Here is a 24128-nt window from a genome sequence, read left to right as displayed (position 1 = left end):
CACACACTGACTCTTAGCAGGGTACTGTGAGAGTCGGTGTATGCCATTGCTTGCATTATTAAAGGTGCAAGCTGTCATCTGACTGGGCCCTGGGGTCATGAGTTAGAATCTAAGCAAGTCAGAGGACAGAGAACTCTAAGGCCCCCTGCTCCTCGGCTGCTGGGTGCTGCAACTAGCCATTGGCTCCTGACCTGGCAAGTGACGTGCACCAAAACTGTGTTCATATCCTGATACTGCACGCTGCCCTGTTTCAGGACACAGATGTGGAAACGTGGGCCGGTGTCACAACGTCCTATCATTGTAACTACAAGGTGTTTCAATCTGGCTTGGGGAAGGTACCTTAAGGCTATGTTCACAGAGCGTAAAAGTACCGATGGCAACAACGGCTTTACTTTGTACGGTGTGGAACACTGCCTATTCTTCTATGGGATCCCGGCCAGAGCATATACACATAGTATACGCTCCGACCGGGATCCCATGCAGCGCCACAAAGAACCGACATGTCAGTTTTCTGTGGACGGAATTCAGTGAATTGCGGCCGCAGAAAGACCTGTCAGTTCACACAATGAAGCAAGTGGCTATGAGAGTTCTGATGCGGGCGTGCGCTAAACGGAACGGCCGGTCTCTTACATAATGTGAGCATAGCCTAACCCTGTAGGCAGTGCCAGCAGATGAAAAGTCCTGTCACAGTTTTAAGTATTGTGGATGTCCTGCCATATCTATTTTTTTCTCCATAAAGTACATAACTACTATAATACTGCCCCTATATAGAAAAATATAACTACTATAATACTGCCCCTATATAGAAGAATATAACTACTATAATACTGCTCCTATATACTGTACAAGAATATAACTACTATAATACTGCCCCCTATATACAGGAATATAACTACTATAATACGGTTCAGGGAAGAAAAATAGTGCTGCACCTCACACCTATGGCTGATGCTAGTACCTCTCGGCTGCAAAATAACATCAGAATTCTGTATGTGGCTTGATCAATTCACATACAGAATTCTGATGTTTTTTATGCAGTCTTTAGGTACTATTATCAGCCATAGGTGTGAGGTGCAGCACTCTTTTTCTTCCCTGAACCGTATTTTGTTTCTCTCTTTTCTCCGTGTTTTGCACTCCTCCTGGTGAGACCCACATGACCGCAATTAGCAGGAAACACCTGAGTGCACATGGGGGTGGTGGTCGCTGACTGGCACAGTGTGGACTTAGTGTAGGGACCAATGTGTATCAGATACCTGCACGAGGTACATGAGGCAGTGTGGCTTGATCAATTCACATACAGAATTCGGATGTTTTTTATGCAGCCGAGAGGTGCTAGTATCAGCCATAGGTATGAGGTGCAGCACTCTTTTTCTTCCCTGAACCATAACTACTATAATACTGTTCCTATATACAAGAATATAACTACTATAATACTGCTCCTATATACAGGAATATAACTACTATAATACTGCCCCTATATAGAAGAATATAACTACTATAATACTGCTCCTATATACAGGAATATAACTACTATAATACTGCTCCTATATACAGGGATATAACTACTATAATGGGGCAGTGTGGCTTGATCAATTCACATACAGAATTCTGATGTTTTTTATGCAGCCGAGAGGTGCTAGTATCAGCCATAGGTGTGAGGTGCAGCACTCTTCTTCATCCCTGAACCGTATTTTGTTTCTCTCTTTTCTCTGTGTTTTGCACTTCTCCTGGTGAGACCCACATGACCGCAATTAGCAGGAGACACCTGAGTGCTCATGGTTTTAATCCTCCTGTCTGTCCCATTCTATCTTTGATAGCTATGGTGAGTGCAATACCTTATCCAGACTTGTGCTGTTTAGGGGCAGCTTCCTCCGCCGGTGGTGCTGGCTGGGTTTTGGTGTGGCATTTTTGGGTCTGGTCCTGTGGCATGGGGGTTGCAGGGCCGTTCCATGGCCTCCCTTCCCTGACTGTGCACGCCTGCGGGGGTGGTGGTCGCTGACTGGCACAGTGGGGACCCATGTGTATCAGATACCTGCACGCGGTACATGGGGCAGTGTGGCTTGATCAATTCACATACAGAATTCTGATGTTTTTTATGCAGCCGAGAGGTGCTAGTATCAGCCATAGGTGTGAGGTGCAGCACTCTTCTTCTTCCCTGAACCATAAGTACTATAATACTGCTCCTATATACAAGAATATAACTACTATAATACTGCCCCTATATACAAGAATATAACTACTATAATACTGCTCCTATATACAGGAATATAACTACTATAATACTGCCCCCTATATACAGGAATATAACTACTATAATACTGCTCCTATATACAGGGATATAACTACTATAATACTGCTCCTATATACAGGGATATAACTACTATAATACTGCTCCTATATACAGGAATATATCTACTATAATACGAACTGGAGAGAATGGAACGGCTGCACATCCCATCTATGGCTGATACTAATGCCGCTAGGCCTATATTAAAAATCAACACCAGAGTGTCTGTATATGAGTTGATCAAGCCATATTGCCCCGTGTACCACCGCGCAGGTCCTCTGGTCCACACGGGTCCCTATGCTAACTCCACGACCGCCAACCCCGCAAAGCGTGCACATGCAGGGAAGGGAGGCCATGGAACGGCCCTGCAACCCCAATGTCACAGGACCAGACCCAAAAAGCCCCACCAAAACCCAGCCAGCACCACCGGCGGGGAAGGCTGCCCCCAAAAGACACCAGTATGGATATGGTATTACACTTACCATTGCTGCTCTCACAGAATGGGGAAGACATAAGGTCCAGACATGTGAGCACAGGCATATCCTGCTAATTTTGGTCATGTGGGTCTTATAAAGGAGTGCTAGCTGTTCAGAGAGGGAGAACTGTAAAACACGAACTGGAGAGAATGGAACGGCTGCACATCCCATCTATGGCTGATACTAATGCCGCTAGGCCTATATTAAAAATCAACACCAGAGTGTCTGTATATGAATTGATCAAGCCATATTGCTTCGTGTATCTACTATAATACTGCTCCAATATACAAAAATATAACTTCTATAATACTGCTCCCTATATACAAGAATATAACTACTATAATACTGCTCCTATATACAGGAATATAACTACTATAATACTGCTCCTATATACAGGAATATAACTACTATAATACTGCTCCTATATACAAGAATATAACTACTATAATACTGCTCCTATATACAAGAATATAACTTCTATAATACTGCTCCCTATATACAAGAATATAACTACTATAATACTGCTCCTATATACAGGAATATAACTACTATAACGCTGCCCCCTATATACAGGAATATACTACTATAATACTGCTCCTGTATACAGGAATATAACTACTATAATACTGCTCGTATATACAAGAATATAACTACTATAATACTGCTCCTATATACAGGAATATAACTACTATAATACTGCCCCCTATATACAGGAATATAAGTACTATAACACTGCTCCTATATATAGGGATATAACTACTATAATACTGCTCCTATATACAGGAATATATCTACTATAATATACGATATGGAGAGAGAGAGGAGCGGCTGCACATCACACCCATGGCTGATACTAATGCTGCTAGGCTAATTTTTAAAAACCAACGTCAGGATGTTGGCATATAATTTGATCAAACCATACCGCCCCGTGTACCATGTGCAGGTCTCCTGGTTCACACAGTTTCCTACGCTAACTACGCACTGTGTCGGTCGGCAGACGCCAACCCCGCAAAGCGTGTACATGCAGGGATGGGAGGCCATGGAGTGGCCCTGCAACCCCAATGTCACAGGACCAAACCCAAAATGCCCCACCAATACCCAGCCAGCACCACCGGCGGAGAAGGCTGCCCCCAAACAACACAAGTATTGATATGGTATTGCACTCACCACCTCTGCTGCAAACAGAATGGGAAAAACATGGAGGTACTGACCTGTGAGCACTGGTATATTTTGCTGATTTGGGTCACGTGGGTCTTAAAAGGGGAGTGCCAGCTGCTCAGAAAAGGGAGAACTGTAAAACACGACATGGAGAGAGAGAGGAGCAGCTACACATCACACCCATGGCTGATACTAATGCTGCTAGGCTAATTTTAAAGAACCAACATCAGGATGTTGGCATATAATTTAATCAAAACATACCGCCCGTGTACCACGTGCAGGTCTCCGCATCAGTTATAGATGGGATGTGCAGCCATTCCTTTCTCTCCATGTCGTGTTTTACAGTTCTCCCTTTTCTGAACAGCTCGCACTCCTTTATAAGACCCACATGAACAAAATTAGCAGGATATGCTTGTGCTCACATGTCAGTACCTTATGTCTTCCCCATTCTGTGTGAGCAGCAGTGGTGAGTGTAATACCTTATTCATACTTGTGTTGTTTGGGGGCAGCCTTCCCTGCCGGTGGTGCTGGCCGGGTTCTGGTGGGGCATTTTAGGTTTGGTCCTGTGACACTGGGGTTGCAGGGCCATTCCATGGCCCCCCTTCCCTGCATGTGCACGCTTTGCAGGGTTGGCGGTCACTGACCGACACGGTGTGGAGTTAGCGTAGGGACCAGTGTGAACCAGGGCACCTGCACGTGGTACACGGGGCTATTATGGTTTTATCAAATTATATACAGACACCCTGGTGTTGAATTTTAAAATAGGCCTAGCGGCATTAGTATCAGCCATAGATGGAATGTGTAGCTGTTCCTTTCTCTCCTTGTTGCATTTTTACTATAATACTGCTCCTGAATACAAGAATATAACTACTATAATACTGCCCCTATATACAGGAATATAACTACTATAATACTGCTCCTGTATACAAGAATATAACTACTATAATGCTGTTTCCCAAGTGCAAGAATATAACTATTAAAATATATTCACTACAACAGTGAAGTTATTACCTGCCATGGAGAGAAGTTTCGGATATTTGCACACCAGCCATTATCAGATGGACCTTCCCACCTCTTGCATTTCTTTAGATCTTCTAAAGCTTTGGCCAAAACGAGAACTGCTGTGTAGATATTGTAGGAAATCCTTAAATTGGAGACATCATTGTAGCTGTTCTGGATTGTGTTCAGCCTCTCCGCCCCTGTACACACCTTTCGTTGAGTTTCCAAATTCCCCTCAATCAAAAATGTACAGTTGAAGGCTTCCTCCCAAAACGTCTTCACCAAGTTGCCTCCTAAAGTCATGTTGGGATGGATCTTGTTGAGGAATTCCTGAAATCCTGGCATTAACCCATTATAAAAGGCTAGGCCAATAGTTCCAAATAAGAGTTGTGAATAGCTCCTCATCTTCTGTAGACTGGTTACGGACCATCCTTCACTGGCAACAAAAATCTTGCCTTTAATGTTCTCCTTCATCATCTCAGTCAAGATGGGGACCAAATCAAGACCACCTGAGAAGACAATCACAACTCTTGCCGTTGACATCCTCATGACTTTTACTATGTGCGGTGCATTCCTGTCTTGTCTGCTAGTCACAATATTCTCAGTGAAGGCTACACACGCCCCAGCCTTGATGATCTCTTGTTTGACCAACTGAATGCCCTGTTGTCCATAGTCATCATCAACTCCAAGTAGCCCAACCCATGTCCATCTGAAGTGTAGTACAAGCTTTGCAAGACCTTTAGATTGGAAGGCATCACTAGGGACGGTCCTGAAGAAGGAGGGGAATTTTATCCGGTCACTCAGAAGAGAACTGGTAGCATAATAACTCACCTGAATAACATAAGAAATTGATTTTTTAAATTTACAAAAAAGTTTGCTGATTTATTAGCTAATTATTGTGGAAGTTTAGAAGTTGGTGCTGAGACCTATATGGGTAACTGGAATAGAGGAACCATGACTGTCCTTAGCTCACCTGTGTTTGGATTTTATAATTTCTATGGCTTGTATTGTGCAGAGCCAACAGGAGCCAAAAGTACATACAATAATGCAGACTTGGCTCCAAAAAGACTGTCTGTTTGGTGTAATAGGGCCCTAAGGGAGATCCTAGTCTCCCTTCAAAAACATTTCACTGATAAAAAGTTCAGATAAAGGCAGGACAGGACAGTCGGCGGATCCAGCGGGAGGACCGCCTGGAAAACTGGGATACAGCCTATGGCTATGGCTGTATCCCAGTTTTCCAGGTGTTCCTCCCGCTGGATCCGTCCACTGCACGGAGCGGGCAGACAGCGGTAATCGTTGCGGAGGGTTCGGACCATCCCTAGAAGAAACAATCATCAGCTGATCGTTGTCATTTACACCAGCTTAAATACCTCATCGCTACATGTAATAATGATGTGCGGCTTACGGCTGGAGAATATGAAAAGAAAATAATAAACTTTATACTTACCTGTCTAGGCTCCCAGTGTCCTTCAAGCTTCCCTCTCTCTCTGTAGCCACTGCTGGCCAGTCATTGGCTGCTCAGCCAATCACTGTGCACAGCACTGTCCCATCTCGGCCAGCAATTGGCTCAGTGGCCTGTCACTGTAGAGACTGGCAGCGGGGAGCAGGCAGGAGCTAGAAGAACACCGGGTAGCCTTGACAGGTAAGAATAAAGTTTATTATTTTACACTTTTATGGCATCGCTAACAATGTTGGTGCAGCCTTTGCTTGCTTACTGTGAGGGGTCAGGCGATGGTATATAGCCCTAACTTACAGGGGTATTCCAACTTAAATTAACTTACCTACAAGATAGTAAATAAGTGTGGGGGATACTCTTATTAAAGTTTGAATACTCAAACAGTATCCAGTAACAGGATCTATGAGGTACATGGATCCAAGAAATAACCTATTGACAGGAATCACACAACAACCAAACTCAAACCCAAAACCTGTACTAGAAAAACTAAAGAGATTTTATGTAGCTGCCCTATCGTAGATAAGTGAGAAATTAGGAGTTCAAAATGTGGTGACAACACTAGTTGGGAATGGTCATCTTCTTATGTGACAACACTTGCAAAGTTTGTTTACATGAATTATACTTTACCCTTACCTGAGGGTATTTGTAGAGGCCCAAGATGTGGGCAACAGCTATGGACAATGTGGAGGAGGATGAACCTATGAATCCACTTAGAGGAGCATTGTAGAGACATCTATAATTAGGGATGGCCATCTTGTCTCCAGATAACACTTGCAATGTGGCAGCAATGTTCATGGGCATTACCCCACAAGAATCATACCAATGAAAGCCCAGGGTAAGATTCGGTAAGATGTCATCATTTCTGTTGATTTCTTCTATGGCAAACAGAAGAGCTTGAAATTGCTGGAAGTAACCGAAGTGGAAGCTTGAGGAGACATAAAATGACTTAAATGTAGAAGACAAACATCAAGATTATGAGAAGTAACAATGACCTCCATACAGAAGACCACCATCCATGTGGTTATAACTGGTGGCCGTTTAAGTTTTCTGCTAGAAGAAATATTGCTTACATCGTAAATCAACACATTCCACCATTACTTTTTCGTATAGGAAATGACCATGTTTCTTTAAGGGGTGCCCTTATCAAAAATGATCCTCTATCCACAGCATAGGTGGTAACTAGATGATCAGTAGGGCCTTTTCTGATCCCGAGAATGGCAATGTACCTGGTAATGTTTGGAAGGCGCATAGAGAATGAACAGAGCACTGGAGCTGATCGTTCAGATGACCTTCATTCTCTGAATTGGTGGGAGTTCCAATGGTTGGACCGTCACTGATCAACTATGCAAAATATAACATCTTCATGCCCAAAAGTTTCTTCTTCTCTAGAGGGGTTACCCTAAGTTCTTGAGTTCCATAACCCTTTATTCTTAGGATAGGCCATAAATGTGGGATCAGTAAGGGTCCAACCCTAACAGAACAAAGGAGCCATCATGTTTACTTCAAAAGAATGGTGCTGACCACTAGTACCAGGCACAACCCCTCATATGACCAAGGTTCTGGCCATCAGACCCTCATTAACAGGTAGCATGGTGGCACAGTGGTTATCATTGTCTCACAGTAGTTCAAATTTGACCAGAACATCATCTGCATAGAGTTTGTATGTTCTCCCCATGTCTGTGTGGGTCTCCTTCATATGCCACCATTTTCTCCCAAACCATGATAGGGTTCAGTGGGAACAGAGACCCTTTGAGTGATGACAAGCTCTGAACAGCACCATGGCACATGTTCCGGTTATAGAAAGAATATACAAATATCCTAAAGATAGTCCATCAGTGGAAGCCTCTCAATGAACCCTGATAAAAACTGGATGTGAGTGATGGAAATCTCTGTAGAATGCTAGGGAATACATCGGCTCTGTATACATTAAGGAAATAACAGATGGCCAACCATCAATGTATATTCAGTGGAAACCGCTTTAAATAAAATGTATCCAAACAGAAGTTAAAATTCGTAAAAAAAAAAGGGAAAAATAATGCCAATACAATATTATGTGGCTTTACGTGCAGCAGACTGACCTCACATCTTCACTTACCTGGTACAAGTGGTTCTTGCAGGGGATTTGGTAAAAGAAATCTGCTGGAAAGTACTCGCCACCCGGACAGGTAACACAGCCCCAATGATGATATCTCCGGGCTGGCGAATCCCATCCAGCCCCATAACCTCCAGTCTACATTGTGTATCCTCATTACAGGACATTGGGATAAGGGAGATGAGGATGAAGATCCAAACCAGCAAATATAGTGTCAGCATCACGGATGGGATACCTGTAACATGCCATGCACATATAGTAATAGATCCACAATATAGACGCAGCATAATACTAAAAGCTGTCTAGCGGAAACCAGTATAATATAGGGAACTGCACTGGATATAAAAAAGTATCTACACTTATGAGATGTGTGAATAGAGCTACAGTAGTAGAGCAGCAGTCCCTATAACTCCATACTACTACTATCGCTACTGTTACTACTACTACTACTACTACTACTAGTACTATTGCTACTGTTACTACTACTACTACCACCGCTACTGTTCATAATAATACCACTCCCTCTGCTACTAATACCACCACTACTGTTACTACTACTACTACTACTAGTACTATTGCTACTGTTACTACTACTACCGCTACTGTTTATAATACTACCACTCCCTCTGCTACTAATACCACCACTACTGTTACTACTACTACTACTAGTACTATTGCTACTACTACTACTACCACCGCTACTGTTCATAATAATACCACTCCCTCTGCTACTAATACCACCACTACTGTTACTACTACTACTACTACTAGTACTATTGCTACTGTTACTACTACTACCGCTACTGTTTATAATACTACCACTCCCTCTGCTACTAATACCACCACTACTGTTACTACTACTACCACAACTACTACTACTGTTACTACCACCGCTACAGTTACTACTACTACTACTACTACTACTACCACCACCACCCCTACTACTGCTGTTACTACTACTACTACTACTACCACCACCACCGCTACTGTTACTATTGCTACGACCCCTACTGCTGCTGCGACCACTACTGCTACTGTTACTACTACTAGTACTACCACCCCTACTTCTACTAATACTACCACTACTACTACTATTACGGCTTCTGTTACTACTACTGTTACTATGCCTTCCCAGCCACACATCTCCTGCCTTACCCACCATGTTATACTACTACTCCACTACTACTACTAATCTTACACAGCAGCACATCTCCTGCCTTAGCTATCATGTTCTATATTGTACTACTACTACTCCTACTATTACTACTCCTGCTACTGCTACTACAACCCCAACCTGTATTACTGTTACTAATACTAGTACCACCACTACTGTTACTACTACTACCACTACCCCTACCACCACTTCTACTACTACCACTACTACTGCTACTATTACTATCCCTTCATAGTCACCCATCTCCTGCCTTACCCATCATGTTCTATACTGTTCCAATACTACTATTACTACTAATACTACCACTACTGCTAATACTACTGCTATTACTACTCCTATCACCACCACCACTACTATCCCTACTACTAACACTACATACAGTAGCTGCACATCTCCTGCCTTACTCATCATGTTCCATACTAGTCTACTACTACTACTACTACTACAACTACTACTACTATACTATTACTGCTATAACTACCACTACTACTACTACTACTACTACTACTGCTATAACTACTACTACTACTGCTATAACTACTACTGCTATAACTACTACTACTACTACTACTACTACTACAACTATTACTGCTATAACTACCACTACTACTACTACTACTACTGCTATAACTACTACTACTACTACTACTACTATTACTGCTATAACTACCACCACTACTACTACTATTCCTACCACCACCACTACTACTGCTACTTCTTCTACTACTACTACTACTACTACTACCATTTCTACTATTACTACTAATACTACTACTACTGCTACTATTACTACCACTACTACTACTACCATTTCTACTATTATTACTACTACTACTACTACACTATAATGGTGGTTTCACACAGCATTTCTAGGAAACATATACAATCTCCCCCTTCCATGTGTGTCTTGTCCTCATGTTCCTAGTTTGTCTCTCTTCTCTTCTATATTCTTTTTCAATGTGGCCCCTTTAATGACTCGGCCAGCACGGCCCTCCTAGTTATATCAGTTACACCCCCCCCCCCCCCATATTATCCTCACTGTCCCTTGGTTTCTCTAGCTTGCAGTGTGTACGCTGTACTGTGTTGCACTTTGGCACTTTGATCTTTATCTTTATGAAGTTATTTCATACGTTTTTGCCTGTGACAAAAATTTTTATTCGAAATTGCAACTTTGATCCCAACTTCTACAGTTTTGAAGGGGAAAAAAAAACAAAAAAAAACACAGCACGTTAGTGGAAATCCAATCATAAAATGTGAAACCCCTTTTGGTCTCCTCATTCTTTCTTTCTCTATAAGTTTTTTTTTTTTTAAATGCATGAAATAAATGCACCAGAAAAAAAGATGCTTGTAAAAACACACAAATCTCACAGAGCATTTACAAGCTAAAAAAAAACCCATACAAAAGGCCTTAAGGAAATGCAGCTTCTTATAGAGGAAAATACTCTCATCCTCCAACATCTGATGAGAATAGAACGACATTTATCAGATTCTGACAGACAAAAAAAAAAAAGTAAATAAAATCCATGGGGTGAAGCAATTATTTAAAAAGTGCTGATTAAAGAATTAAAAGTTTACAAAGGCTTTTTTTTTTTTTTCTAAGCAAAGCAAAAAAATCAAGCTAACTATAAATAATAATAATAATAATAATAATAATAATGTAATAATAAAATTGCGCAATGTAAGTGATTAAAAATAATAAAAACATAACAATAATAGTAATAATAATGCCTCATACCTTACATCTGAAACAATTATTTAAAAAGTGCTGATAAAATTAAGAAACAGGTAATAAAAACAAACAGTAAGAAAAGAATATATATATATATATATATATATATATATATATATATATATATATACTGTGTGTGTGTATATATATATATATATATATATATATATATATAAAATATACAATTAGGTAAAGGAAAAATAAATAAAGAAACAAAACAATTACTAAATAAAATAGAAATGATAAAAAAGTAAGAAGAAAATTTTTTTAAATTCAATAAAATTTATAATGTGTTCGGAAGATACGCAGGGAAAAAAAATGATGATGATAACACTTCATACCTCACGTCTTATAATTATCTCCCCTGGCTGATAGGTGATATTGCTTCTTTATATACAAGCTGCTGGGTGACATGAATTAACCCCTTCTGCTCTGATCGCCTCTTCCCCCGGGGCTCATTGTTGATTGGTCTTTTGATTTGATTCTCCATGGATGGAATAAACGGTGAATTCTCTGTAGAATAATTCCATATGAGATCTGTGCTTATTAGTTTCCTGGGAGAAGTGGAGCCGATGTTGTTGGTGCAGACGCTAAATCCCGGGGGTATTACTGACAGTCAGTGATAGAAGAAGAAGAAGAAACATCACACTATATGACCGGTGTATACATGTTATTACATTGTCAGTTCTATAACTCCAATGCAGGCAAGGAACTTGGCTTTGGCCTATAGGGCCCAGAGGCTTTAGATTAGGGTATAGAGGAACTATATTCTGAGGTTAACTATATCCTGGTGTTGTACTCTAGTATATATGTGACTCCAGGGAAGGAGAACAGAAAGGAGGAACATATAGAGTACTTTGGGCATAAAATATACAGGTGTCCCATACTAGTATACTAGCCAGAATCCTGCTCCACACTGATGAGGGGCAACATTTCAAAACAGCTGTCTGTGGATGGATACCTGGCCTTGGTTTTTCCCTTGTCATTACATTGACCACTTAATATGGTGGCTTTGGTGGTTTCCCTACAGGAGCCACCCCTTGGCTGGGTCCTTCCCGGAGCGATATCTGGCTAGTCCTATGTTTTGAGACTCTTAAATGAGGCTCCACAGGCTCTTTTTTGTATATTCATGTTTCCAAGTGAGCAATGCACCTAGGATTTCACTGCATTGAGCGCTTTAGCCAGCAGCCGGCAGTGTTATCTTTGGCTCGTCTCCCTGAGATTAGCGATCTGTTTCTCGTATGATACTAGTATACAAGGACTTTACTGGCCGCCAGGCCTAGTGCTGTGTGGCTTTAAAGTCCTAACAAAACTACAGCTCCGCACCCTGCAGATGGGAATTGTGGAATTGGAAACAGGAGGCAGAGTACAAGGTGGCACAATAGTGGTGGTACAGCAGGCAGAATAGGGGAAATGCAGCAAGTGCAGTACCAGCACAGTAGAGCAATAAGTATAATCTGCTTATAAATGCTTGATGTTTTATTTTTCTCATATTTTCAGCCCACCCAGCCTACCTGGACAAGTGCCAGGGCCCACAGCACCTCTAGGGACCCTGGTTTCATGGTTCATTTAGCCCATTCATTATCAATTATTGCTAAGTGAGGTCAAGGAATGGGGGAAGTAGGGGGATGGGGAGATTCCTGGTATTGCCCTGGATGGAACCTCCCTTTTCCCTAGATCCTCACTCAACAATGATCAATAATCGATCATTGACGAGTGAGTAATTTCTGACTGAGCGCAGCAATCAGCGTGGACACAACTGAGTGAGAACAGGCGGCCAGGACTTCTGGCACAGATAGCATCCTTTACAAATGCTGTCTGTGCCGTAAGAAAGACGAGATCTGTGAAAGGAAAACTTCAGCAACGGGGGAGCAAATTGTTGGGTGAGTTTAAAAAAAAAAAAAAAAATCTGGTTAGCACATAAGAGGCATCTGTAAAGGAACGATACAAAGGAGGCTACAAATAAGGGGGACATAGTAACATAGTAACATAGTTAATAAGGTTGAAAGAAGACAAGAGTCCATCAGGTTCAACCTAGGGAAACCCTACTGTGTTAATCCAGGGGGAAGGCAAAAACCTCTATGAGGCAGATGACAATTGCCCCATCACAGGGAGAAAACTCCCCCCCTCCCCCCGACTCCAATGGCAACCAGAATAATCCCTGGATCAACCAGAAATCTAATGCCCATAACCTGTAATATTACAAAGGAGACCACCAATAAAGGGAACAACACAAAGAGGGCCACCAATAAGGGGGACAACACAAAGAGGGCCATCAATAAGGGGGACAACACAAAGAGGGCTATCAATAAGGGGGACAACACAAAGAGGGCCATTAATAAAGGGGACAACACAAAGAGGGCCATCAATAAGGGGGACAACACAAAGAGGGCCATTAATAAGGGGGACAACACAAAGAGGGCCATCAATAAGGGGGACAACACAAAGAGGGCCATCAATAAGGGGGACAACACAAAGAGGGCCATCAATAAGGGGGACAACACAAAGAGGGCCATCAATAAGGGGGACAACACAAAGAGGGCCATCAATAAGGGGGGCAACACAAAGAGGGCCATCAATAAGGGGAACAACACAGATGGGGGCCATATATAAGGGGCACCACACAGAGGGGGGCATCTGTAAGGGAGACTACACAGGGGGAGGGGCATATATAAGGAACACTACAATGAGGGGGCCATCAATAAGGGGGACAATCCAAGGTAGGCCAGCGACAAGGGGGGCAACACAAAGGGCGGCTATTATAATGAGGGTGCCATCTTTAAAGGGCACTAAAAAGAGGGGACGATCTATAAAGGGGATAAACAGAGGGGACCATCTAGAAGGGAGACTAAACAGAGGGGGCCATATATGAGGGGCACTACAAAAAGAGGACCATTTAAAAGAGGGCTACACAGAGAAGTGTCTCAGGACTGGGCCCAGCTTTTCCAGGCACCCAGAGCAGAGTGGCATCAAGTTCAAAGGCAACCAGCTGACAAGCCGACCACTGATACTAGCAAACTGCTTTCCTTTGCTAGAACTGTAAAATCGCTCATCCCTTATCATCGGTCACAGCCTTGTATATTGCATCATGGCTATGCCTAGCACTGGGCTTACAGTAAATCAGTCTTATTGGATTGAGTGGGACTAGATTGCAGTACCAGGCACAACCTCTACAAAAGAGCTGTGACTAAAAAACATTGAAAAGCCCTCAATGCTCCTTCAGTCAGCAGATTCATGGTTAAAGCCTTCTGCTTTCTTTTGTATAGTTTAGTCTAGGGTTAGAACAGGAATAAAACAGGGGCAACTGTTTTCTGGTCAGTTTAGGTTAAGGAAAGATAAAGGAAAAATTAGGTCTTTCCAGTGTCTGTGCTTACTGCTTCTGTTCCGTGTCTGGATATCATCCATAACAATCATCACCCATACTGTATAATCATCTCCCATTCCAGTCTAATGGTCCCATCTTATTCTTGGTACTTCAGGTATTTATTTGTGCTTGTATGATTATCCTTGTGATTGCTTGCCGGGAAACCAAGTTGGGACCCAGAAGAAGTGGACCTGGAAGGGAGAACCAGTAAAAGGGTAATGGCCGGCCACAGTTAAAACCCATAGAGCACCAGAAGTCTTGATCCCGAAGCAAAAGAGTGGAGAGGTGACATTATTAATGCCTGATGGATTCAAGAGGTCATCTGTGGGGTTGACACCCCATCCTCAGTGATTGACAGCTCACCCACCTCTTAATTTAATGAAATCTACTCATATGGATTAGTCTATAGGGCGTCTTTAGTTGTGTACCTATAGTCTCTTTTGTACACCCATGCAAATTTAGCATCTGTTTTGCTGGGTTTAGAGCAAAACCCATCCCACAAAGGTGGGCCCAGGCAACTAAGGGCCCATGTGCCAGATTTGGGATTAGACTCTGAATAAAATGCTTTAACAAATAAAAGAAAATATAATAACTTTTATTAAGCTACAAGATCTAAAATAATGCAGCGCTAGAGTATAATGTAACTCAGGATCAGTACAGGATCAGTACAGGATAAATAATTTATTGTATACACAGTGGCCCTACCAGCAGAATAGTGAGTGCAGCTGTAGAGTATAATGTATTGTAATTCAGGATAAGTACAGGATCAGTAATGTAATATATCCACACAGTGACCTGACCAGCAGAATAACGATTACAGCTCTGGAGGATAACACAGTGTGTAACTCAGGATCAGTACAGGATCAGCTCTGGAGTATAACGTACTGTAACTCAGGATCAGTACGGTAATGTATGTACACAGTGACCCCACCAGCAGAATAGTGTGTGCAGCTCTGGAGTATAATACAGGATCAGTATAGGATAAGTAATGTAATGTATATACACAGAAACCCATTGTGACGACTTTGCATTGTAAGGCTATGTTCACACGTCGTATGAGACCGGCCGTTCCGTGACCCGGCTGGGTCACAGAATGGCTGGTCTCTGGCCGGATCATCCCGGCCGGTACTTAAGTACCGGCCAGATGATCTTTCCGTCCGCAGAGCTCTGATACGGGCGCATCAGTGCGCGCCCGCATCAGAGCTTCCCATAGCACACAGTGAAGCGAGCGGCCGGAGTGAACTGACAGGGGTTTTTACAGAAATCTGACATGTCAGTTCTTTGCGTCTCCGTGTAGGATCCCGGCCGGAGCGTATACGATGTGTATACGCTCAGGCCGGGATCCCATAGAACAATAGGCATTGTTCACCCGTACAAAGTACGGCCGTTGTTGCCGATGGCCTAAATTTGATCTATGTAGAAACTGATGTTGGATATATTTGCTTTTACTCAGACATAAGACACAACCTCCAACCCAGTTTCCTCCATTGCTCATATTCTGTAGGCCTTGACCCCGGGACGTCTTTGTCTTTCCATGACATAGTCTTTACAGTTCCTATCAGGTCGGAACACAATAATAAAACATTTTGGTAGGAACATACATATCAGGATAGCCCAGCTGGAGGCTGTGACTGCAAATATCTCCATTGCCACAGTATATTTTCCCTGGGCGCTGAGGGTGGCAGGAATGAAGGACACCCACACACAAAGGAAGGCCAACATGCTGAATGTGATATACTGGGCTTCATTGAAACTATCGGGAAGTTTTCGTACTAGGAAGGCCACTAAGAAGCTTACTGTAGCCAAGATGAACAAGTATCCCAACATAGTCCAGAAAGCGATGGGCGATCCTTCATTACACTCAACAATAATGAGTGCAGGGTTGGTGTGAAGGTCGTACTCCATGAAAGGTGGACTTAGAGAAAGCCAGCTAACGCATAGGAGGAACTGCAATATAAAGCAGGCTGATATTATCATGTAAGAAACCCAAGCGTTGGTCCATTTCTTCATGTTACTTCTTGGCTTTATGGCTATGAATGCAAACAACACGGTGATAGTTTTAGCCAAGATGCAAGATACACAGAGAACAAAGGCCATCCCAAAAGCAGCCTGCCTCAGGAGACATTTCTCAGGCTTAGGGTAGCCAATGAAAAAGAGAGAGCAGAGGAAGCACAAGGAGAGGGAACCTAGAAGAAGACAACTTACAGAGTAGTTACTGGCCTTCACAAGGGCACTGGACTTATTCAGTGTTAGAATGCGCAATAATACGCAAGGAACCAGAGAGGAGAGGATGTTAATAAAAGCCAAGGTTGTCCCTAAGGGCTCCTCATAGGAGAGGTAATCTTCAGGCTTTGGGACACAATGAGTTTTCTGAAGATTCGGCCACTTGTCCCATGGACACGAGAAGCACTCAAGAGCATCTGAAACACATTAAACAGAAGTAAGGGACAATCCATGCTAATTTTAGGATATGACCATAAAAATTCAAGAAAGACCTTCCAGGTGCTTGAACACCACCAAGAAGTTTCCTCTCCCTGCCTCCCTATATATAAGAACATTTGGCATGACCGAATGTTCATGTGTTACCTAATGGGTAGGAAGGGTTAAAGGGGTTGTCCGGGAAAAATGTACTTTTGTCCTATCGATAGGTAAGGGGAAAAATAGGAAGTCGCGTCCGATCTCCATATTGGGCCCCTGTAGATAGGGGAAAAGAACAAAAGGGTCAGGAGTTAAAAATCGGTTACACCCAACCTCTACCTAAGTTGGCCTAACACGCTGCTACCAGCAGGTTTGGCTGACAGTAAAAGGTGTATGGGGGTCTCTATCATCTCTTAGAGGAGAATCAAGAAGCCCCACCTTATACAGTCAGCAGATGCTACCGGTATCCACTTGTTTGGCTATCTTTAGTATAAGTTGTATGGGCACCTTTAGGCTATGTTCACACAACGTTTTTTCAGCTCCGTTTAAAATAACGTCCGTCATTTTGAGTCTAAAATACTGGAGGTCATTTAGCAGCCTGGCCTCCCCTTAGTGCAATGACGGCTGCTGGTACATTATTCTAGTTTATGATTAGTAAATGGACTTTGAGTGCCGCTTTATTGAAAAGGCCATTAAATTTAATAGTAAAAACGGAGAAAGAACTGTGACATTAGAAAAACTGTGTGTGAACTACTAATAAAAAACATCTGCTGTTTGCAAAACATGGCCAAAAGTTATGATCATGTTCATTATTTTGATGTCAGCGGTAAAAACGTCCGTTATTCAATGCATTGTGTGCATTGGACGTCCTTCTTACCATTGACTTGCATTGCCATTGCAGTTAAATCACGGCAAAAACTGAAATTTTTTTAAATATCAAAATCGAGTGCCTTTTCTCCATTTTTGACGTTGTGTGAACATAGCCTTAATCTGAGTAAATCATAAGCAGACGGAAATTGTGCTGGAGATCTATGCCATGAGTTGATGTGGATTTTTGAGGCGTGCTCCACTCAATAAATCAGGTGTGGAAGAAAGAAGTGGGGATTTTGTTAAGACTGGTGAACACATATGATGGTCTCGATAAATTCATCTAATTATTCAAACCAAATGCAATAAATCAGGTTCCAATGGAGTTTAAAAAATACCAAATCAGTAAAACTAATGTTTTTTTTTTTTTTTAACAATCAATAAAAAACAAAATACAAGCAACATATTTTAGGTGATCAGAGCCAGATTAAGACGCGAGCATCACAAGAATACCTGTTGGTCCTTTTTATTATATATTCATAATTATTATTGGAGTAGCAGCGTCCATTGGAAACCTGATATTGAAACCCAATAGTCGACTTTTTTTGCACCACACTTTTTTGCTCTGCTGGGTTTATTAAAGGGGCTGTCCTGTGCTACAAAAACATCGCCACTTTCTTCCAGTGACAGCACAGCTTTTGTCTCCAAACAAGACCGTTGCTGTCACTGGAAGAAAGTGGCCATATTTTTGTAGCGCTGGATAACTCCTCGGAGCTGGCATCCATTTTTAGTAGAGATGAGCGCACCTCGAGCATGCTCGAGTCCATTCGAACCTGAACTTTCGGCATTTGATTAGCGGTGGCTGCTGAAGTTGGATAAAGCCCTAAGGCTATGTGGAAATCATGGATATAGTCATTGGCTGTATCTATGTTTTCCAGACAACCTTAGAGCTTTATCCAAGTTCAGCAGCCCCAGCTAATCGAATGCCGATCGTTCGGGTTTGGATGGACTCCAACCCAGTTCGCTTATCTCAAATTTTTAGCCCATTTTTTGCTAATCAAAAATATTAAGCAGGGTGCAAACTGTAAAAACATTAGGATGGGAGATCCTATACCTATTGGGAAGTAATGATTAAACGGATAGGTGTTTTTGCAAAGCAAAAGATTACTTGTTATCCCAATGGTTAAAACTTAACTTTTATTTCATTAGCTTATTAGGGAAAGAAGGAGTGTAAAGTGTATATACAGTGCTAGTGTTAAAAATAATAGTGCAACTGAACTAGTCTTAACAAATGATCAAGTGTAGTCACCCTTATGGTTGGATATATATATATATATATACCCACAGTCCAGTGGCTGGGGGTATATTACACCTTGGCAATTTATTGGCAGGAGGTTGTCTTTGCCTTCTCTTTGCCAGTGATATCATGCCTGGATTTCCACTGTGTGAAATAGCCAACTTAGAGCGATATGATTAGCTGAGACATAGTCAGTATAATACAGTTGCAGAAATCGCCGGCTGATAATGCAACTGTCAGTAATGTTGATTCAATGCTTTTAGCAACAATAGTTGGTGGTTACTGGCTCAGGACATGAATCATTAATAGTAGCGTGTGGTAACAATCGCATCCGATATCGATATCCGATATCGCATCCGATACCGATTACTGTCAGTAGTTAGTGTGTATTCACTTGTATGTGAGTTGTAGTGCTCTTCGGTGAGATCGATAGACAGCGATGTATACCTACTAAAGAAGTCTATCGATCTCACCGAAGAGTACTACAACTATATATATATATCCAACCATAAGGGTGACTACACTTGATCATTTGTTAAGACTAGTTCAGTTGCACTATTATTTTTAACACTAGCACTGTATATACACTTTACACTCCTTCTTTCCCTAATAAGTTAATGAAATAAAAGTTAAGTTTTAACCATTGGGATAACAAGTAATCTTTTGCTTTGCAAAAACACCTAACTGTAAAAACATTCACATAATTATTGTGCAAGGGGGTCCTTGAGCAAAAATGTTTAATCTTTTCCCAGTGCGTTAGCCACTGATGCTGGATATATTCGTTCCTGTTAAGATTGTGAATAGATTATTGGCTTTTTGACCCAGTAGAGTTTTCTCTACAGAGCTTCTGAATATTTGAGAATTCTTATTTATGGGAAAATTTACTCTACCTGTCTCGTTGGAGATTTCACCCAGAGGACAAGATACACATTGGTAACAGCAGACGGGTTCTCCTATTTTAGTAGCCTTCCGATATCCTAAAGGACACGTCTTGCTGCAAAGAGACTGAGGGACCTAAAGGGAATTAGAAATTTCTTAGCGTATACTGTATAGAAAAGCATTAATCTATAGTATGAGGATCCCAAAAGTTAAGGTAGCATTTTATTTAAAGGGGAACTATAGATGAATCTAACCTACTGCTATGTCCCTATTGTACGGAGAGGAGAAAGGTATGTGTCTTACCTTCCTCCACAGCGCCGTTCGGGTGAAGTTAGTCTTTTGCTTCATAGTGCAGCAAGACCGTTAGGAGTACTGCCTGCCTCTATAGTGCCGATTCACCCTTGACCTGACCCTTTCTAATGATAATGAGTAAAGAGGGCCAGAAGTGGGCCGGATCGGTGATATGGGGGCGGCCAGTGCTCTTAACTGGTGCCCCAGTGTTCCTAAAGGTCTTACCGGATCATGGAGCAAAAGACTAACTGCACCAGAACGGAGCCAAGAAGGAAGGTAAGAGACACACCTCCCCCCTTGGCATCTGCTCTGCAGTAGGGACATATCAGCAGGTTAAAATTGTCTAGTCTGCCGATAGTTTCCCTTTAATAGACTGTCATCTGTTAAACAGACCAGCCGACCATGTACAGCGAGGGCAATGTCCAGCTTTGTACCCATCTTTATATTGCTTTAATGGGCAGGACTTTTCAACCTATTGTTTATACAGTGTCTATACAAAAGGGTTTTATACTGGCATATACATTATAAAATGTGATTACAAATCTGGTTGATGAGAGGCTGACCAATAGTCCCCAGCCAACAGATCCATCTACATCCATAAGCAGAGGTTAGAATTCCATTAATCACACCTGTATGGCATACAAGGTAGGAAAACTTAAAGGGTATTTGTCATCAGAAAATAACCTATTGGTTAAATCAAGTTTGTAGGCTATAAATATGTTTAAAGAATTTTTGGTGATTTTTTTTTCTATATTATAAAATCATCGTGAAATCTTACAGTTTTAAATCTCAGCACTAGGCCTGTTCTGTTTGTGATGATAAAGAGAAGGCTGCTGCATTACAGCTCCTACAGCTTTTTGTGGAATGATCTCTTCAAAGGTCACAGAGCATGCCCAGTAATGTTTCCTATCCCTATGTCTTTGGAGCTTGCTGTAAAACATATCACTAAGTGCTGTTAAAACAGATCAAGCAAGATGGCATCACACATTAATCATGTAAAAGAAAAAAAAATACAATAGAATAGGTTAAGTCAGTAACAAAAATGTAGGTAATACATAAACGTAAAATATTAAGACAAAAAAAATCTGCTGATATATTGAAGATATCTATTTCCCTGAATCATATACAGAATACTCATAGCCAATGCTCAGGGTTACCAGGCCTACCTCTTTCTCCCCATTGTCCCATATGATAGCTCCAGTTTTTATTGAGAAGACCCCATTAGAAGTTGTGGTGTCGTAACTACCGATTTTCATTGGCTGTATGGAGCCTTCTGGCCCCAGCTGCCGGTTAACAATGTCATAGATGGCGGGAGGGTCTCCATTCTCATCAAAGAAAAATTCTTTTCCATTACTCAAGGTCATTCTCAATTTCTTCATATAATACAGGAGCTGTAAGAGGACGACACAACTTTAACATTTGAAAATAGTGGTTGGACTGGGGACCCTTTGGGCAACCAGAGAAATTAAAGAAGAGGTTTGGCAGGAAAGAGGGGCACAAAATCATTACGGGCTGGGGATGGGTCACTGATTGGCTGAGCGGGCTAAATCCCACCTTGTTTGATGTCAAACACAGATCGTGACGTACCTGGAACCCAGGAGAAGATGACAGCCGGTGGGCTCAGTGATGCGGTGCAGCGCAGGCAATGGGAGCAGTAAACATATTGTCTTTTTTACTGTCTCCTCACCCCCTGCCCGTAATGAGGCCAGTCAATTAACAGCAGCAGTGTCCCTTCTTGACTGCTGATTGGCTGAGCAGGCAGGTACTCAACAGTGCTTCTTTCAAAAGCAGTAAGAAGACAGAAGATCTGGGAACCAGATAGAGCTGAATGGGAACTATGGGGAAACAGTGGGTCTATGTCGGTGTAGGTTTTTGTCTGTTTTAACCCTACCCCAGCAACTTATACATTTTAAAAGAAAAAGAATCTCTCTTTAAATTGATTTGGAAAACCCATTGGTTACTTATTTAAGACTTCTATAAATTAGTTGGCACAAAGAACAACTGTAAAAAGCATCTCTTTACCTCTCCTTGTCTCTCAAGAACCAAAATTGCCAAAACTTTATACGAGTAAAGTTATGGTGCTCTATGGTCGGAGTATCACCATTGTCTCTTTCTATTGTCAAAAGTGGACTATAGAGAGAATAGAAATGTATCAGATTACCTGCCACGGCTTAAAGTCCTTAATATCAGCACAAATTTTCCTAAAAAACGGTCTTTCCCCATCATTACATGTCTGTAGATCCATTAAAGCTTTGGCAAAGACATGGACTGCAGTGTAGACATTGTATGTTGCCCTGAGGTTGGAGTTATCATTGTAACTGTTCTGGACACTTGTTAGACTTTCCATCCCCGTACATTGTCTCCCAGTCCTATTTCCCATACTCAAAAATGTACAATTGAAAACTTCCTCCCAGAACATCCTCACCCAGGTTTGTTGTAAATCTTCAGCGGGATGAAGCTTATGTAGGAAGTGTTCAAATCCCGGGATTATCCCACTGTAGAGAGCAAAACCAATAGAGCCTGAGAAAAACGGGGCAAATTTTTCCATGGAGTACAAGAAGGACGTTGACCACCCTTCACTGGCAATAAATATTTTCCCTCTAAGATTCTGCCTCAATATCTCCTCAGCCACTGGGAGAAAATCAAGTTCAGTAGCGAAGACAACAACCACCCTCACGGTGGACTCCTTGATGACTTTTACAATATGTTGGGCGTTGCGGTCGGCTTGGCTTCCTAGTATATATACAATGAAGGCCACACATGCTCCAGCCTTTACTATCTCCTGTTTGACCAGTTGTATTCCTTGAGTACCATAGTCATTGTCCACAGCCACCAGTCCCACCCAAGTCCAGCCAAAATACAACACTAGTTTGGCAAGGCCCTGTGACTGAAATGCATCACTAGGTACAGTCCTGAAGAAGGAGGGGAACTTGTTCCTATCACTTAGAAGACGGCTTGTTGAGAAATGGCTGACCTAGTGGAAACAAAATTCTTGTAAGTCAGATGAAAAAGTCTGGTTTCACCGAATGACGTTGGTGGGGTTATAGCAAATAGTCCATTAACATACAGCAAATAGTCCATCAACCCTTCATAGTAGATGATACTGACCTGCGGATACCTGAAGACCCCAAGAATATGAGCCAGCAGGAGTGAATTTGAGGAGACTGCAGCTCCTATGACACCTCCAAGGGGAACGTCCAATTGGCATCGATAGTTAGGGATAACTCTTCCCGATCCTGTAAGTACCTGTAAGGCTCCTTCCAGATCGTGACGAAGAACATTACAGGAGTCGTAGACATGGTAGCCCAGGGATATATTGGGGAGTATACTGGGATCACTATTTATCTCTTCCACTGCGAAAATCAGAGCCTGGATCTGCTGATAACTCTCGAGATGAAACCTTCAGGAGATATCGTGAGACACGGAAAATACAAGAAGGTCACGGTGGAAAACATAAAATATCTAATAAGAACAAGAATTGCTCCAGTAAAGGGGTACTCCAGCCTAATACATTTACCACTTGTGCATTGGACAGATATGTTACATCAGGGTGAGGGTATGGATACAGCTATGGGGGGGACAGAGTTATCTTATTCCTGGTATCTTATTCCTCATAGATTAGTGATAATTATTAGTATTATAAAGGGCACGTAGGGATTGAGGATCTTGTAATATATAACAATATTCCTGGCATACTGTCA

At 42.0% G+C, this 24128-nt stretch overlaps 2 protein-coding genes across 2 annotated transcripts; both read right to left on the bottom strand.

The window, feature by feature from the left end:
• Positions 1–5155: 5155 nt before the first annotated feature.
• On the bottom strand, positions 5156–12048 carry LOC138784866 (extracellular calcium-sensing receptor-like). The gene is made up of 5 exons (XM_069960565.1): positions 11713–12048; positions 8472–8703; positions 7010–7301; positions 5348–5751; positions 5156–5258 (listed from the first exon to the last, which is right to left on the bottom strand). The coding sequence occupies exons 2-5, from the start codon at positions 8687–8689 to the stop codon at positions 5156–5158; spliced, it is 1017 nt and encodes a 338-aa protein (XP_069816666.1). The 5' UTR covers positions 8690–8703; positions 11713–12048.
• A 4178-nt stretch (positions 12049–16226) lies between these two features.
• Positions 16227–23635, bottom strand: LOC138784861 (extracellular calcium-sensing receptor-like). The gene is made up of 5 exons (XM_069960562.1): positions 23546–23635; positions 22589–23401; positions 21594–21818; positions 20148–20271; positions 16227–17155 (listed from the first exon to the last, which is right to left on the bottom strand). The coding sequence occupies exons 1-5, from the start codon at positions 23633–23635 to the stop codon at positions 16227–16229; spliced, it is 2181 nt and encodes a 726-aa protein (XP_069816663.1).
• Between the last annotated feature and the right edge of the window lie 493 nt (positions 23636–24128).

The sequence above is a fragment of the Dendropsophus ebraccatus genome, chromosome 1, assembly GCF_027789765.1.
Source record: "Dendropsophus ebraccatus isolate aDenEbr1 chromosome 1, aDenEbr1.pat, whole genome shotgun sequence".
NCBI lineage: Eukaryota > Metazoa > Chordata > Amphibia > Anura > Hylidae > Dendropsophus > Dendropsophus ebraccatus.
This window is presented reverse-complemented; position numbering and strand designations above follow the sequence as displayed.